General features: G+C 37.2%; 1 protein-coding gene across 2 annotated transcripts in view; it reads left to right on the forward strand.

Annotated features, from left to right (window-relative positions):
- The first annotated feature begins 3,780 nt into the window (after window positions 1–3,780).
- MUSK (muscle associated receptor tyrosine kinase) overlaps window positions 3,781–17,307 on the forward strand; it is a 107,500-nt gene continuing 93,973 nt past the window's right edge. For both annotated transcript variants that reach the window (XM_049896881.1, XM_049896880.1), the window contains exons 1-3: window positions 3,781–3,936; window positions 11,891–12,017; window positions 14,748–14,899. In XM_049896881.1, the coding sequence (XP_049752838.1) occupies window positions 3,858–3,936; window positions 11,891–12,017; window positions 14,748–14,899 (358 nt within the window). In that variant the 5' untranslated portion in view covers window positions 3,781–3,857. The remainder of the gene's footprint in view (window positions 3,937–11,890; window positions 12,018–14,747; window positions 14,900–17,307) is intronic.

The following is a 17,307-nucleotide window of genomic DNA, read 5'->3' on the forward strand; positions in this document are numbered from 1 at the left end:
ACACGATATTCTTAGAGCAGAAATCTGATCAGATCTATATCTTTTCTATTAAAATTATACTACTCAAGATTATTTTTATTTTAATTTAAGAAATCAAACGCATATTACTCATTAAAAAAAGCATTTGTTAACTTAAGTAACGAGAAGTCTAATAGATGAATCTGGCTTTAGAGAAAGTAGGATAAAATTGTTTATACATTATTTCTTGTGAATAGAGCATGAAGGCTTCCAACAGCCCTGCTTTACCTTGTACTCCAGGTAATTGAACTTCAGAATACATATACATGTATATATTAAATATTGTATATCACTTGTATACTTAAACAATCAATTAAGTAGGGTACTAAAGAATGAGTATAACATGTTCCCATTTGAGTTAAAATGAACTACTTAATCATATGTATGTTTTCATAAGAAAAAATTATTTCTGGAAGGATAAGTAACAACAAAAATGAGTAATAGTAGCAGCCTCAGGGAAGAACTCAGTGTCTAGGGGAAACAAAGTTACCTTTTCATGACATACCCTTTTATACTGTTTACTATGTTTTCTTTTTAAACCATGTGTATGAATTACATTAAAAAAAATTTTTTTTAAGTGGAGGTGGAGGGCTGTAGCTTTGCCATCATCACTGTGGTACACATGCATTAGTCAATACGGGATCACCATTCTCTTCCCAAGGTTGCCTCCTACTGGAAGAGCCAATGGACGAGACAGTCACATATATTGGGAGCAGGAGCCTGCTATGGCCTCACGAAGTCTGTTAGGACAGTAAGAAGATTATTGCTTTCCAGGTGAAGTTCAGAAAGTTTGGGTGTTAGGCCATACTCTTTCTACCTGTTTTCTGTCTGCAAAGTTGGAGAGTCAAAGAAACAAATTCTGAAAGAACTCCTTGATGGAGTGATGGGGTTTTTCTTGGTTCCTCATGATTTTTAATAAACTTTATTTTTTTATTATTATAAGAAGAATGTGTTATCAGAATGAAAAATTGGGGAAATAAATATATTTAGAAAGAAAATATATTAATTTATATTTGTAAACATATCCACCAAATATCACAATAATAAGCATTTTGGTGCTTAGTAGTTTAGGGTATACACACACACACAGGCACATATATGTATACAATAAAACATACATATGTAATATATATAGTTACATACAATAAAATATACATACTTAATATTCCCCTTAACTGTGATAGTAATATATACATGCTTTTGAAATTCCTTTTTTAAATTCACTGTTTTTATATCAAAATTATACATCAATATAGTTTTAAAAGTCAAATAATTTTATATAGCTTGTTATGAAAACCAAACCACCTATCTTCTTCTTTCCCCCATCTCTTATTCCTTACACCAATTTTAAATGTTCCTGCTTTTTTGTGTATTTATCTCTATGTTTCTAAATAAAATGCTTATATTACTATTCCTTGATTTTTAATAATAAAACATGCACTAAGAAAACGAAAGGTAGGGGGAAGGCGAATAGTGTGCTTATAAGCAGAACAAGCAGGGGGAGGCATGAAAAAGATAAATTATCTTCCATAGTAACCCAAACCAGATGCCTTTGAGTTGACTTGATTTATGGCAATCCCATGTGTGTCAGAGTAGAACTGTGATCTATAGGGTTTTCCATGGTTGATTTTTTGGAAGTAGATCGCCAACCCTTTCTTCCAAGGTGCCTCTGCATGGATTTGAACCTCTAACCTTCCTGTTAGCGGCTGAACATGGTAACCATTTGTACCACTTAGGGATGTCTTCCATAGTAGACCATACTAATGACTAAAACTAAAAAGTTAAGTAATAACCATATAAGCATATTGTTCAGAAAAATCAAGGTAAATACAAAAAGAATCATCTAAAAGAATTGAAGGTTTTTTGTTTGTTTTGCCTCTCGGTTTTTTTTTTTTTTTTTTTAACATATTACCAAACACTACTCTTGTTTTCAGCTCTTTTTGGAAACCCTGGTGGTGTAGTGGTTAAGAGCTGTGGCTGCTAGCCAAGAGGTTGGCAGTTCAAATCCACCAGTTGCTCTTTGGAAACTCTATGGGGCAGTTCTACTCTGCCCTGTAGCGTCGCTTTGAATCAGAATCGACTCGATGGCAATGGGTTTTTTTTTTTTTTTTTGGACCCCACTTCCAGAGGTAGTTTTTACCACCAAGTCCTCAGCCCTTCGAAAGTTCCGTGATGTGAATTGGGTTGTTTTTCATCTTTCTCCACTGTCAGCTCAGGTTTCAGCGTCATCAGTTCTGGGAGTCAGTTACCATTCATCCATATTCTTATTACCAATTGCCATCAAGTCGATTCCGATTCATAGCGACCCTATAGAACAGAGTAAACTGCCCCATAGAATTTCCAAGGAGCAGCTGGTGGATTCAAACTGCCAACCTTTTGGTTAGCAGGTGAGCTTTTAACCACAGTGCCATCAGGGCTCCTTGTTCTTATTATTATTGTAGTTATCTTGTCTACTGTTCTTTTAGTCTTTGTGAGTTTACAACATAAAAAATAAAATAAAAACCTCCTCATTGTAGTTTTGGTAGAGTTTCAGGAAGGACTAACATTCAAAGCACAATTTCCTCATCCTTATAATGGAAATAATTATTATTGTAAAAAATTATTTAATGACTTCCCATGCTATTATATATTTTTCTGCAACATTACTTTAAATAACTTTTTGATGTTCCATTATATAGATGTAATATTATGTATTTAATCTATCCCCTATTGTTAGACATTTTTGTTTCCAATTTTTGTGATGAAAAGGAACAATAAAATTAATATCCTTAAAGCTAAATTCCTGTAAGTAGACTCATGGGGCCAAAGAATGAGGGAAACACTAACAGAAGGAAAAAAAAAGTTATAAAAAATGTGGTCAGTGCAATGGTAGAGATATGCACAAAATATTATGAAAACCCAGAAAAGGCTGCCCTACCACAACTTGGGCGACACATGGGATATTGGCCTGAGAAGGCTCCCAGGAAGAGATGATGATCAAACTGAGAGAGATGTTAACTGGGTGGGGAAGCAGGGAATAGCATTCTGAGAAGAGGGAACAGCACGAGCATTTGGAGGCAAGAAAGCTGTAAACAGAACCACCACCTGCCGAATATTAAAACAAACAGCATGGATTGTAAAAGAAGAGGGTAATGAGGTAGGCAGAGACCAGCAAGACATCTTATGTTATATTAGGGAGATTTGAATATGTTTTTTGTGTAATAAGGCTTTTGATCAGGAAAAGCTATTTGAGAAGAGATTAAAGGCTAGGATAAGAGCTAGGAGGCTATTACCGTCATTCAGAGAAGATGAATGTCTGAAAAGAAGGGCAGGGTGGCATGATACTAGTTGGAATAACAGGAGAGGAAGAACTCAAGGAATATTTAGTTGATAAAATCTGTCAGAACTGGTAAAGTGTTGGATGGGGTGAGGTGAAAGAGGGGAGGAGTCAAGATTATATACACCCAGGTTTCTGGTTTGAGTAAAGAAGAGGTGATGGGCTGAATCAGAAGATTAGAAAACCTACACCTCAGGGGATATGGTGATGGTTGTAAAAAGCATCTGGTATTGTCCTTCTGCCACTGTCTTAAAAGGGATTCTAAAGGGATTTTCTATCCCTTGTTCCTCCAGCCCTACACTTGCGTTACTGGCCTAAGTAGATACTCACCAGCTGGCCGTGTCCATCATTACAGCCAAGTCTGAGAATTCCTGATTATACTTAGAGCCTGTGGAGCTGCTGACACAAACAGTCATTAGCAGACGTCTCTTTTGTAACAACTATGCTTTAAAATGTAAACTGTGGGGGCATTTTCCTTGCTTTGTCCAGAAGGAACTTTCTCCTGCCTGAGCCTGGATTAATCATGAGAGAGCTGGTCAACATTCCACTGGTACATATTCTGACTCTGGTTGCCTTCAGTGGGACTGAGAAACTCCCAAAAGGTTGGTTTGGGCCATCTCGTCTTCTTGCTGCCTTGTCAAATTTCGAAAGTGTGTGTGTGCTCTGACCACAACTGATTCAGACTATGGTGGGTGGGCTTGGGTTTTACTTGGTGAAGTAAAGGTGGGATGTATGGAGAGCAAGGAGACTGTATAAATAAGCAATTGGTTGATGGTGTCTTCTCTACCCGTATTTCCCCCCTTAAATTCTGCCATGAAGTGCCTGCAGAGCTCTCTTTTCTAGGGGAAACACTAGCAGGTAGAATACAAGTTATCGAGGTCAGTTTTGTTTATGTGTATGTCAAACTTCAGGGTGGTCTAAACTGATGATGAAAACCTTTTCACATCCGGTTTGCCGGGAATATAATCAACTCCCTTTCCAGACATCCAGAGTATTTGCTTCTGAACAACAACAAAAAAATTATTTTTGATTTTCAGTTTGGGTTTTACAAAACCCTTAATAAATATTTTTGTTTTTAAAAATCAGAGTGAGGGAAAAAGGCACACATTTGCTGACATAATTAAAGCTTAAGGACAATGGGTTCTCAATAACTTTGAGGCTGGAGTCATGATTTGACTTGGCAAGATACTGCAAAAGTTTTTTTCAGAGCCTGTGGAATGTACCGGAAATAACACCACCTCAGGGGAAAGGAAAGCAACTTAAGAAATTGACAAACACCTGTTGCGGTAGCAAGAATGTCCATAGTGATATGGTCTCTGGCCAGAGTATTATGAAACTGAGACCAGCATATTCCAAATTAGGATGAAAGATGAGAAAATATGTGATTTGCGAAGTGATCGAGGGCTTCATTGAAATCTTTTTCAACAAGGCCTCAGAAAGCAGATTGAATGGTGTCAACTGGGGTAAAGACTTTTCAAATTAAATGTATTTCAACAGAGTAAAAAGAATTCTGTTTTATGACACTGAAATTTTTCCTTTATTTTACTTTTACGAAGGACTGAAAAAATTTGAATTCGAAAGATAAGTATCTATATGTGGATGGGAAATATGTCTTTGGATTTTGTGGTTCACTAGAAATACTGGTGCCACAAGGTCAAAGTTCACATGCTAATAAGACATAGGCTTCTTTCCAAATAATCTGATTTTATAGATTTCCGTTGTTTTGTTGCTTCTCTTTTCCCATTTTACGTGAGCCAAGTGGTACCTTCCAATGTGTTTAAAGGCCCAATTGCCAACTAATACTTTAACATATCTTCAGATGAAAAAGAATCTAGATCTCTTCAAACAGCTAATAATAGTCAGAAAGACTTAACGTTGGCTTCAGATTATTTTAATACTTCCTGATTTTACAACGGATGTCCGGTAAGGCAGCACCTGAATGTTCAGACTTATGGATTGTCAGAAGTCTTATTTGTGCTGTTCTAAACTATGCAGCTATAGATAAAATGTTGTGGTTAAGTACTAACATTTACTAACATTCAGTCTTATAAAGAGCACGATAATTAATTCCGATGATTCTAAGTTCAGTCAGAATTTGGTGCACACATACAAAGAAACCTCTATGTGTGGAGGAGTCCTAATTTAACTTAAAGGAAATAAATCATTCCCAGTTTCTGAACTTTACAGATAAAACCCTTTATTCAAATGCATACTATCTATTTTGAAAACATCTGAATTTGGCAACATAAATATAACAAAGATTGTGTCATATATGCCAAACATTCTGGCTTTTAAATGAAATAATCAGGTTGTTAAGTACACTTTGTTTCTTACAGTTTATTTATTGTTATAATTAGGTTTTCAAATTAAAAAGTTAAAAGAACATTTTTGCCTAGTCTGCTGTATTTATTGTAAAGTCTAAATTAGTAAGGGTTTAACACCAACCTTAGCCAAAAACATCACGCCTAGGAAAGCAAACATTCGTTTATTACGTGCCACAGCTCTGAGAACAAACAGTGTTATGAAAACACAGCCATCCAAATTTTAAATGTTCAATTTCATGGAATACAGTGGTAGAAAATAACAAGAATATGCTATTATTTTAACATTATTGGAAGTGATGAAAATGTCCCATCCCCAGTGTCTCGTAATTGTTTTCTCTCTTCTAGGCGGAAGGCAATTATAAAAAGAGCTTTCTAGATTGGCATACTTTTTCTAAGTCCTTTACCTTGCATTGAGCTATCTGTACACTAATTTAGTGCAAAATAAATTCACAAATTTAAAATAGTGCAAGAGTGTTCAGGTGATCTTTTTTAACCGTCTGTACTGCTTTCAAAATGAAATTAATAACTGATTTTGCAGAATTAATAGTTTATTGTTTTAGTTTTAGACTCAGTGTTCAAAGATCAGGAGAAAAGTCATTGTTTTTCTGAATCATTTCAACCAGTGATATTTTGAATGATGAGCTCCATGTCATAATCTCAAGGAGGAGAATTTTAAAATCCCCACGCATGAAAGTAGCCAACATTTTATGGAATGATTGGCCTTAAACACATACTTCAGTGACATTTAAGGCTTGACTGGGGAATATTAAGCATATTCTGGGGTGTTACATTCTGGAGGCAAATGGGAGTTAACGGAAGCGGCATTGGCTTTGTTTAATATGTACAAAAAGCTTCTGTCAAAACTTCATTTTTAAGATGACTCCATTTTCTACTACATCTAGAGCTTTCAGAGTCTAAGTGATTTATCTTTAGATATATTTGCATAACCTTCTCTTTTAATTTGTCTATATTCAGGGATAAGATTCACAGATTTGACATATGACTAAGTCAGTGCAGGCACAGCTGTCATTGAAGCCCAGGATACGAAGTACTGGATGAATGTTTGATATTGATGTACAGTCAAAGAGCTGCTCGTTGCACATTTGGGGAAACACAATTGGTTTAAATATTATTGACCTTAAAGAACAGAAAGAGAAGAAATGTCCGGATTAATTTTTATCGTATAGTCCCAAAGATGAAGTGAGTGGCTTCTTAATGAAATGGGAAGTGAGATCGTTTGGGGAGGGTAACAGGTAAGGGGGAGTAGGGAACCTGAGGGGAGTGGTTCCATTCAGGAAGATTCGAGAAGGAGTGTAGCAGAGAATACAGAAGGATTACATGGACCATGCTGAGGACCCAGCTGGGGCTGGAGAGAGCAGCTTTGTGGTGACCCTGATCTGCACAGTTGTTTCGTTTCATCCAGCGATGCTATATGAGCATAGGGGTAGAGGGGACAGATGGTTGGATTAATTCAGGATTGGTGCTTTCCAGGGCCAGTGCAGCCAAGGGAGTAAGAGAATTGAGGTCATACAATTAACCAAAAGGTTGGTTAATGATGAAAGTGAAACAAGAACATTTAATACCTGGAAGAGAATGTAGAGATCAAGTTTCTTTTTCCCAGTCCCTGAGGATCCCTGGTGGCTCAGTGGTTAAGAGCTTGGGTGCTTAACCATAAGGCCGGCAGTCTGAATCCACCAGCTGCTCCTTGGAGACCCTATGGGGCAATTCTACTCTGTCCTATAGGTTCGTTATGAGTTGGAATTGACTTGACAGCAATGGGTAATGTGTTTCTGTGTGCCTTCCTCATGTGAAAAATAAGAAATGCCTACCAGTGCTCAACATAAAAGGTTATGTACTATACTAAGGATTGTTAAATGATTGGTGTAATTATCACTTCCAGGTAACATGCACATTTTAAATGTTTCCCTAACATACAGTGTTTTAACCCAAAGAAATAATTCCAGGATAGGCAATTTCAGAAATTCTAACAGACTCAGCAGAACTACTACCTGCTTCTGCCAAGTCCTATCCCTGAAGGCAAAGTATGGGCTCTGTTGTGAAGAATTAATGACACAAGCATGAAGAAGCAACTATTGAGCATAATTACTAATGAACTGTACAAGCTACAGAGACATCATAATAAAAATTTTATTTCATTACACCCAGTGGAGCAATACTAACTAACTATCCTCTTTGGGGGCTTTGAAAAGTTTCCAACACCGGAAATGAAATGCTGAAAAAAAAAAAAAAAAAAAACTAGATTCATGATGTTAGAGAAGCATGAATATGTTCCAAGTCCGAACGCCTAATTTTATAACAGAAAGGAGTGAATATACTTAGCGCCTTTATTTACTCTATCATTTGGTCAAATCAATCAGCAACTACTTAATCAGAAGTTTGTATACCAATGGCCATGTGCTAAACCAAAACCAAACCAAAAAACCCCTTGCTGTAGAGTTGATTTCGACTCATAGCAATCCTATAGGACAGAGTAGAACTGCCCCATAGGGTTCCCAAGGAGTGGCTGGTGAATTTGAACTGCTGACCTTTTGATTAGCAGCTGAGCTCTTAACCACTGTGCCACCAGGGCTCCAGGCCATGTGCTATTCCTGTAAAATAGAAAGGAAGGGTAATATCAGGTCTTTCTCATCAAGCAGCTAGTATTCAAGTTGAGTTGCTCTTTGGGTCCAAAAAAATACTGTGGTCACTTTCATGTATTTGTTATTCATGTGGTCTTTGGAATGAGGGAAGAAATAGTGTCCTAGTTTAAATAGTCTCTGGCTGAGATGAAAGCTGGATAGTAGAATACAAGTAAATAAGAGACAGTCTGCTGAGTCGGCAAATATCATTAAATCCAACTATGTGATTGTATCAGTAAACATTTGAAAGAAGATTTGTTTGGAAAATTTTGGAATGAGGACAATGTGGACTTTACCAACTATATACTAACTATAGAAATTGACATTGATTTAAATTCTTCTTTTTTTCTGTGTGTCATCAGTACTATGCTGAAGACACAGTCTAGCTCAAAGTTAAGAACTATGAACTTAAAATTTGCCCTGACTATTAAGTTCAACTCCACCACTTCTTACTTATATAATGTTAGACAAGTTATTTAACCATTTCTAGTGTCCGTTTTGTCATCTGCAAATGAGAATAATAATAGTGTCTATCTTTATGTTGGTTGTTAAAAATAAGTGAGATAATGAATGAAAACTATAATACATGGCACATAACAGGTGTTTAATAAATTTTAGATGCTACTATTATTAAAAACAGAGTCCATCACCTAAGACTATCATGCCACAGAACATTATGGAAAGGTATTAATTTAATAAAGGTCTTAGTATAACCTCACATGTTTCTTCATTTCTAAGCTTGTCAAGACATTGTAAGATTTACTTCTTTGATCTTAACTGATCTCAACAGTCTGTGTGTCACCTCTTTGGAAAAATAATATTAAGTCTATTACCTCTATCACTTCTACATCTGTGTATTGAATAAGAAGAAACTAATGAATACTACTTACTTTTACTTTTAAAAATAATACATGGTTATTAAAGATTTGAAGGATTTTGGAAACATAAAATATATAAAAGTTTAAAATAGAAAAAAGTAACTCATACATCTGAGACTGTTAACATGGTGTAATTTCTGCCATTTTCCCCCATGTATCCTACAATAATGTGTTATAATAATAATGTCCATACAATTTTGCTGCCTACCATTTTTACCTAACAGTAAAGCATAAGGATATTCTATATTATCAATATGCTTCAAAATATAATTTGGTATCTAATATCCTGTTTCGATAGCAGTGCGTTGGTATATGTTTAACATCTACCTCTCTGAGAAAAAAGGCCCTGATTTGTAGCATTTGTTAATTTTTTAGCATAAATACTTTAAACACAGCCGATTTCAAGCTACCGAAAACAAACACTGAACACTGAGTTGGGAAGAGATGCAGGCCTTTATGTACTATTTCTACCATACAGATATTTAAGACGTACGTAACCATAAGAGCATAGATAGCAGTGAAAAGTAGTAAAATAATTAGGAAGTGATCAATTTTAAGCATGATTACTTTGTTTTTAATACAATTTATTTAATTATGAGTTTACGTAATTTAGGTGTTAGTAATGGCTATATTTAGCAATCATGTCACTAAATTCTGGAAAAATTGACAGTTAGGCCTTACAAACTGGTAAAAGCCAGCTCCAGCACACTACGGTTAGAAAGCAAAACTATACCTAATTCTTTTCTCCTTTTAGTACAATTGGTGCAATTTAGTACAATTAAGCGTTTGCATTCACTGAAAGTCATGTTTATAGCTCGCATATTTGAGATTATTTGAGTGGTTAAGTGACTTGATGGAGTTGGTGAGTGATGGAGCTGGGATTCAAATTCAAGTCCTGAGCTAGTTTGCCGCCCAAAGTATAGTTGCTTAACAGCCTTTCATTTTAAACAACGAAAGAATTCAACGTTATCAATTAACCTTTGGGGCCATCATTACCTGCACTCCACAAGCTGAGACTAATTTTGTTTTTGTTATCCTTTAATACCTATGCAATTAAAGAACTGATTGCTTATTTCAATCATTAATTACTTAGAAAAAATATACTCCTTTGCTTAAAGATTGATTTTCCTTCTTAAACTTTGTTTTCACTTACGAGTTTGTTTCCATTGCATTATCGTAGAAATTTAACATTCCTGTGGCATTCTAGTTTATTTATTGCTATAACCTTTTTTATATCATAGATAACACATACGTTGTTAAAAACTCTTATACAGGAAAACAAAAAATATAAAATAGTATACATATAAGACTAGCACCTAGGGATACATTTAACATTTTGGTATTTATTCATTCTTCCATTATACACACACACACGTATCTACTCTTGTTTATATATAAGCATATATATGTATATATACATATGCATAATTTTCCTTACAAGTTTAGGAGCCTATCACTTGATAGAGAAAAGCATTTAGATCGAACCTTTTCAACTTCCTAATAGCAAATGGAAAACCCACCTATTTGTGCCTATCCTTTGCTCTTTCCCCCTAATTACGCTGCCAGAGGAATTTCTCCAATTTATGACCAGTCCCTCTACTTACTCTGAATCCCACATTTGTCTGCTTTCTCAGGGACCCGCTTCCCTCAAATATCTCCCCTTTCTCTCCTATCTTCAGCATTTTTCCTTTCTATTAGATCTTCCCATCAGCATTTCAGCACTGCTGTTCCTGTATTCACCGTCAAGTGCTGCCCAGTTTCTTCCTTCCTTACCATAGCTAAACTCTCAAAAAGATGTCTGCCCTCCTACTTTCCATTTTCTTGATACCCAGTGACCTCTCACCCACTGCAATCTGACTTCTACTATCTGACATCCACTGAGTCTGCACACCAAGGACAACCGTGACCTCCTTGTCAGGAAACTCAGTGGGCACTGTTCAGCCCTTATTTTATTTGACTTGTTGGCAACATTTGACACTCTTGGCCTATTTCTTTCCCTCCTTCTTGAAACACATGCTACTCTTGGACCCTGCCAACATACTGTGCTGGCTTTGCATACAACTCTCTGGCTCTTCTTTCACATTCTCTTTTCTAAGCTCCTCTTCTCTTTCCTATTCCTTATAAATGTTCTTGTTTTCTTATTAATAGCTCCTTCAGGGCATCAATCTTCTTCCTTCTTCAGGCCTTTACTTATGCTATTTCCACTGCTTGGATCATTCTTTCCTCGCCTCTGCTCTAAGCCAAATTTCAATCATCCTATATGTATGTGAGTGTATGTATGTATGTGGGTGTGTATGTAGTTGTCTTATTCCTATTGTTATTATTATCATGCTGAGTGGTTGAGTATAACTCCGAAAAACAGTCTTTATCATGTTAAAAAATACTATTATTTCGTACTTTACTAGCAGTATTTTTTTTTTAATCTAAAAAACCCATTTTCCTATAAGCTTTGGGCCCCACAAAACCTAAATCTTCCCCTCTTTGTTTATAATAAATTCTAAGACCTACCCTTCTGAGGGCCTTTTCTTTTGATTCTCAAAAACCTAGTGCAGAAGTAGGAACAAAATCCTCTATATAAGATCTTCCTTCCTTTTGGCAGTTTCTGCTCTGAGGAAATATAATTCCCAAGTAGGTATGTGGTGGCCTCTGACTACTTAGGAAGGTTAGTAAACAGCATTCCAGAATTTTCTCATTTGATTTCTCCTCTCATTTCAGCTCCTGTCATCACAACTCCTCTTGAAACAGTAGATGCCTTAGTGGAAGAGGTGGCTACATTCATGTGTGCAGTGGAATCCTATCCCCAGCCTGAGATTTCCTGGACCAGAAATAAAATTCTCATTAAGTAAGTATTCTGCCTTTTTCTGGTAAGAATTCCCACTGCTGCTTTATGGTATATCTCTGATATAAATGCAGCTGCAGCTTTTAGCAACATTGTGAAGAAAATTAAACTCTTTTCACCTTCTAGAATATAAAAATGCAGATGTCCTCATTTTATTAATGTAAGATCTGAAGTCTAATGAGGTTAAGAGAATATCGACATGGCAAAGTCAGGGCTGTTTCATGGATTCCAGGTGAGGACCTAGAGGAATCTTCACAGTAATTAGGAAACACGATGATACCCTAAGTCTGGGGGCGTATGTCCCAGGACATCCTGGGGTATTAATAGGAACAAACCTCATCTGCTGTACTTCTAATGTCCCAAAAAGGTGAGGTATGTTCTCTGGGAATCTGACCACTAGATCGCCATGACCCTTTCTTTTGAAAGGTAGAAGTGATTCCTGTTATATTTGAGTCAGTCTCTCAAACAGATAAATTTTCCATTTGGCAGGTAAAGACTATTTTATCATTTCCTCATTACAATAGTTAGCTGATAAAAAAAAATACTCTAAAAATCTGGAACAAAGTGAACCACTGGCTTCTTAGCAGACAATTTATCTTCCATTAGGATTACAGTCCTTAAACTAGGGTCAGTGAGTTTAGACGGGGAAAAAGTACATCTTTATGTTAATAATCTCTAACTGAAATTTAATGTTCTATTAAAAAAAAAAAAAAAGCCAAACCAGTTGCCATTAACTAAATTCCAACTCATGGCTACCCATGTAATTCAGAGTAGGACTGTTCTCTACAGGGTTTTCAAAGGCTGTGATCTGTCAGGAGTAGATCGCCAGGCCTTTGAGTGGATTTGAACTTCCAACCTTTCAGTTAGTAGCTGAGTGCATTAACTCTTTGTGCCACCCAGGGACTCCTTTTTTTCTATTATGCATATTGTGATGTGAGAAATCACCCTGTGCAATAACAGTAGCATTAAGTTCTCTACCAAGCAAACTATCCCAAAGTTCCTGGAATGAAAGCCACTTACCTATTTTTGAGTATATGTTACAGTAGCACCACACTTCTGGGTCCCAACAATTTATGCATTTCTTTTTGCTTTTATAACAAATGATCACAGATTTTTTGGCTTAAAACAACACAAATTCATGATCTTATAGTTCTGGAGGTCAGAAGTCTGAAATAGGTCTCTACCAGGGCTCCAAAATAGGCTGGTGATTTGAACTGCTGACTTTTTGGTTAGCAGCCAAGCTCTTAACCACTCGCCGCCACCAGGGCTCCAAAATAGGTCTAAACCAAAAAACCAAACCCAGTGCTGTCGAGTCGATTCCGACTCATAGCGACCCTATAGGACAGAGTAGAACTGCCCCATAGAGGTTCCAAGGCGCACCTGGCGGATTCGAACTGCCGACCCATTGGTTAGCATCTGTAGCACTTAACCATTATGCCACCCAATTCTTTTGTTGATTACGCCACCAGAGTTTCCAAAATAGGTCTAGTAAGGCTAAAATCAAAGTGTCGGCGTGGCTATGTTTCTACTGGGGCCTCTAGGAGAAAATCCAATTTCTTGTCTTTTCTAGCTTCTAGAAGCTACCCATATTCCTTGGTTCCCGGCCCCTTTCCCCATCTTCCAATCCAGCAAATGCATCACTCCAACTTATGCTTCTGTGATCATATCTCTTTCTCTGAGTCTTCTGTTTCCTTCTTCTATCTTTTAAGGCTCTTAGGATTGCATTGGGCCCACCCAGATAATACAGAATAATCTATTTTAAAATCCTTAATTTAATAACACCTGCAAAGTCCCTCTTACCAGGCAAGGTAACATATTTACAGGTTTTGGGGATTAAGATATGGATCTTTAAAAAAAAAAAAAAAAACCTGTTGCCTTCAAGTTGATTCGACTCATAGGGACCCTATAGGATAGAGTAGAGCTGTCCCATAGAGTTTCCAAGGAGTGCCTCGTGGATTTGAACTGCCGACATATTGGTTAACAGCCGTAGCACTTAATCACTAAGCCACCAGGGTTTCCATGGATCTTTGGGGGGGCCATTATTGTACCTACTGCATACATTTTGCGTAAAGAATCTTTATTTGGTTATAAAACCCATTCGTATATTGTCAAATTTCTCTTTTTTTTTATCCCAAGTCCCTTCTCAACAGACAGTTTGCATTTAATTAAATGAGATAAAATATGTAAAGTATGCAGTTTGAAGCTGTTTTGCTTCCTGATGTATCCTAAGTAACTAAAACAATGCCTGGCATTTGTTAGGCACTCAATACGTATTTATTTAATGAATGAATGGCTAGTCCATTAATTGTTAATTACTACTTTAAGTGTTTAACCCTTTCTGCCAGTCACATTTATGTATGTTCATGTTCATTTTCTAGCAGTTACTTCCCAGTAATTATGGAGAGAAGACTCACATATCTTGGTTGCATTATACTTTCCTAAACTAAGTAAAGTTTACGAGTTTACGTTTGCTTTTATCAGTAGACATTGTCTTTTGAAAACATTTTTGAAGGACTCTGTGGTGCTTTGATTATTGGAGTCTAGGAAACATTAAAATATAATGTTAGTTTTATTCTACCAAATAATATTATTCTATTATTCAGAAGTCATTTGAGTTTCCTCTGAATCTGTGTTCCATTTTCTCTATGGACAAGCCATCAGTTTGATCAATTAGTCATACCCAGGGAATCACAGATGAGGTCCTAATCTGCCCTTTTCCTCTGGAACCTGCAGGCTCTTTGATACTCGGTACAGCATTCGGGAGAATGGGCAGCTCCTCACCATCCTGAGCGTGGAAGACAGTGATGACGGCATTTACTGCTGCATAGCCAACAATGGCGTGGGAGGAGCTGCGGAGAGTTGTGGAGCTCTGCAAGTGAAGATGAGTGAGTGAGAAAGAGAAAAACCCCCAGACCCAGTGCCTTCGAGTCGATTCTGACTCATAGCGACCCTATAGGATAGAGTAGAACTGCCCCATAGGGTTTCCAAGGAGTGCCTGGCGGATTCAAACTTCCGACTTTTTGGTTAGCAGCCCTAGCACTTAACCTCTCGTCTATGATTTTAACGTTGACTCAGTACACTATGGACCAAGCACTAAATAGTGGCCCCCTCCTACCTGGAGGACCAGCAGCAAGAAAAGTTGAAGTCAAAACAAAACCTTGATACTCTGCTTTCTTGGAGATTTCTTTAACATTTTTTTCTATGTCATAAATTTGGTCTTCAGTATAAGCATTCTGTTATTTTGCCCTTCTATTGAGTATTTTTATCTTTAAACCCATATGTTTAATTTCTAAGAATTACTTCTATAACTTCTCCTTTTTCTCATAGCAAACTCTACTTATATGATGCAGTATTCACTCAGGTCTCTCTAAGGATATCACTGATGAATTTTTTAAAACGACATTTTCTTCTGCTTTATTTCTGTTTCCTTGAAGATAAGTTTTTTTTTTTTTAATTGTTCTTTAGATGAGGGTTGACAGAATAAACTAGCTTGTCATTAAACAATTAGTACACGTATTGTTTTGTGACAGTGGTTGCCAACCCAACGACATGTCAACACTCTCCTCTTTTCGACCTTGGGTTCCCCATTACCACCTTTCTTGTCCCCTCCTGCCTTCTCATCCTTGCCCCTGGGCTGGTGTGCCCATTTAGTCTGGTTTTGTTTCATGGGCCTGTCTAATCTTTGGTTGAAGGTTGAACCTCAGGAGTGACTTCATTACTTAGCTAAAAGGATTTCCAGGGCCATACTCTTGGGATTTCTCCAGTCTCTGTCAAGCCGTTAAGTCTAGTCTTTTTTATGAGTTACAATTTTTTTTTCTACATTTTTCTCCAGCTTTGTCCAGGATCCTCTATTGTGATTCCTGTCATAGCAGTTGGTGGTGGTAGCTGGGCACCATCTAGTTGTACTGGGCTTATGTCTAGTGGAGGCTGTAGCACTTGTGGACATTAATCATTTGGACTAATCTTTCCCGTGTCTTTGGTTTTCTTCATTCTCTCTTGCTTCCAAGGGGGTGAGACCAGAGGAGTCTCTTAGATGGTCGCTCACAAGCTTTTGGAAACCCTGGTGGCGTAGTGGTTAAGTGCTATGGCTGCTAACCAAAGGGTTGGCAGTTCGAATCCACCAGGTGCTCCTTGGAAACTCTATTGGGCAGTTCTACTTTGTCTTATAGGGTCACTATGAGTTGGAATTGACTCGACAGCACTGGTTTTTCTGGGTTCACAAGCTTTTAAGACCCCAGATGCTACTCACCATAGTCAAATGTAGAGCATTTTCTTTATAAACTATGTTATCCCAGTTGAGCTAGATATTCCTCAAGGCCATGGTCTCCACAGGCCTTGGCCCAGTAATTCAGTTCCTCAGGGAGTTTGGATGTGTCTATGGAGCTTCCATGACCTTGCCTTGGACAAGTTGCACTGGCTTCCCCAGTACTGCGTATTGTCTTACCCTTCACCAAAGTTACCACTTATCTACCATCTATTAAGTGTTTTTCCATACCCACCCCTTCCCTCCCTCATAACCATCAAAGATTGTTTTTTTTGTGTGTGTAAACCTTTTCATGAGTTTTTATGTAGTGGTCTCATACAATATTTGATCTTTTGTGATTGACTTATTTCACTCAGCATAATACCATTCAGATTCATCCATGGGGAGATGCTTCACAGATTCATCATTGTTCTTCATCATTGTGTAGTACTCCATTGTGCGTAGGTACCATAGTTTGTTTATCCGTTCATCTTTTGATGGGCGTCTAGGTTGTTTCCATCTTTTTGCTATTGTGAACAATGCTGCAGTGAACATGGCTGTGCATGTCTATTCGTGTGATGGCTCTTACTTCTCTAGGATATATTCCTAAGAATGGGATTGCTGGGTCATATGGTGTTTCTATTTCTACCTTTTTTAGGAAGCACCATATTGTTTTTCAAAATGGTTGTACCATTTTGCATTTCCACCAGCAGTGCATAAGAGTTCCAATCTCCCCGTATGCTCTCCGACATTTGTTATTTTCTGTTTTTTTGATTCGTGCCAGTAATGCTGGGGTGAGATGGTATCTCATAGTGGTTTTGACTTGCATTTCTCTAATGGCTAGTGATCACAAGCATTTCCTCATGTACCCTCGTGTATCTCATGTCTCCTTTGGCGAAGTGTCTGTTCATATCCTTTGCCAATTTTTAATTGGATTATTTGTCTTTTTGTTGTAGAGGTGTTGGATTTTCCTGTATATTTTAGAGATTAGACGTTTATCGGATTTGTCATAGCCAAAATTTTTTCCCAGTCTGTAGGTTCTCTTTTTAC

The sequence above is a fragment of the Elephas maximus genome, chromosome 9 (genome assembly GCF_024166365.1).
Source record: "Elephas maximus indicus isolate mEleMax1 chromosome 9, mEleMax1 primary haplotype, whole genome shotgun sequence".
Classification (NCBI taxonomy): domain Eukaryota; kingdom Metazoa; phylum Chordata; class Mammalia; order Proboscidea; family Elephantidae; genus Elephas; species Elephas maximus.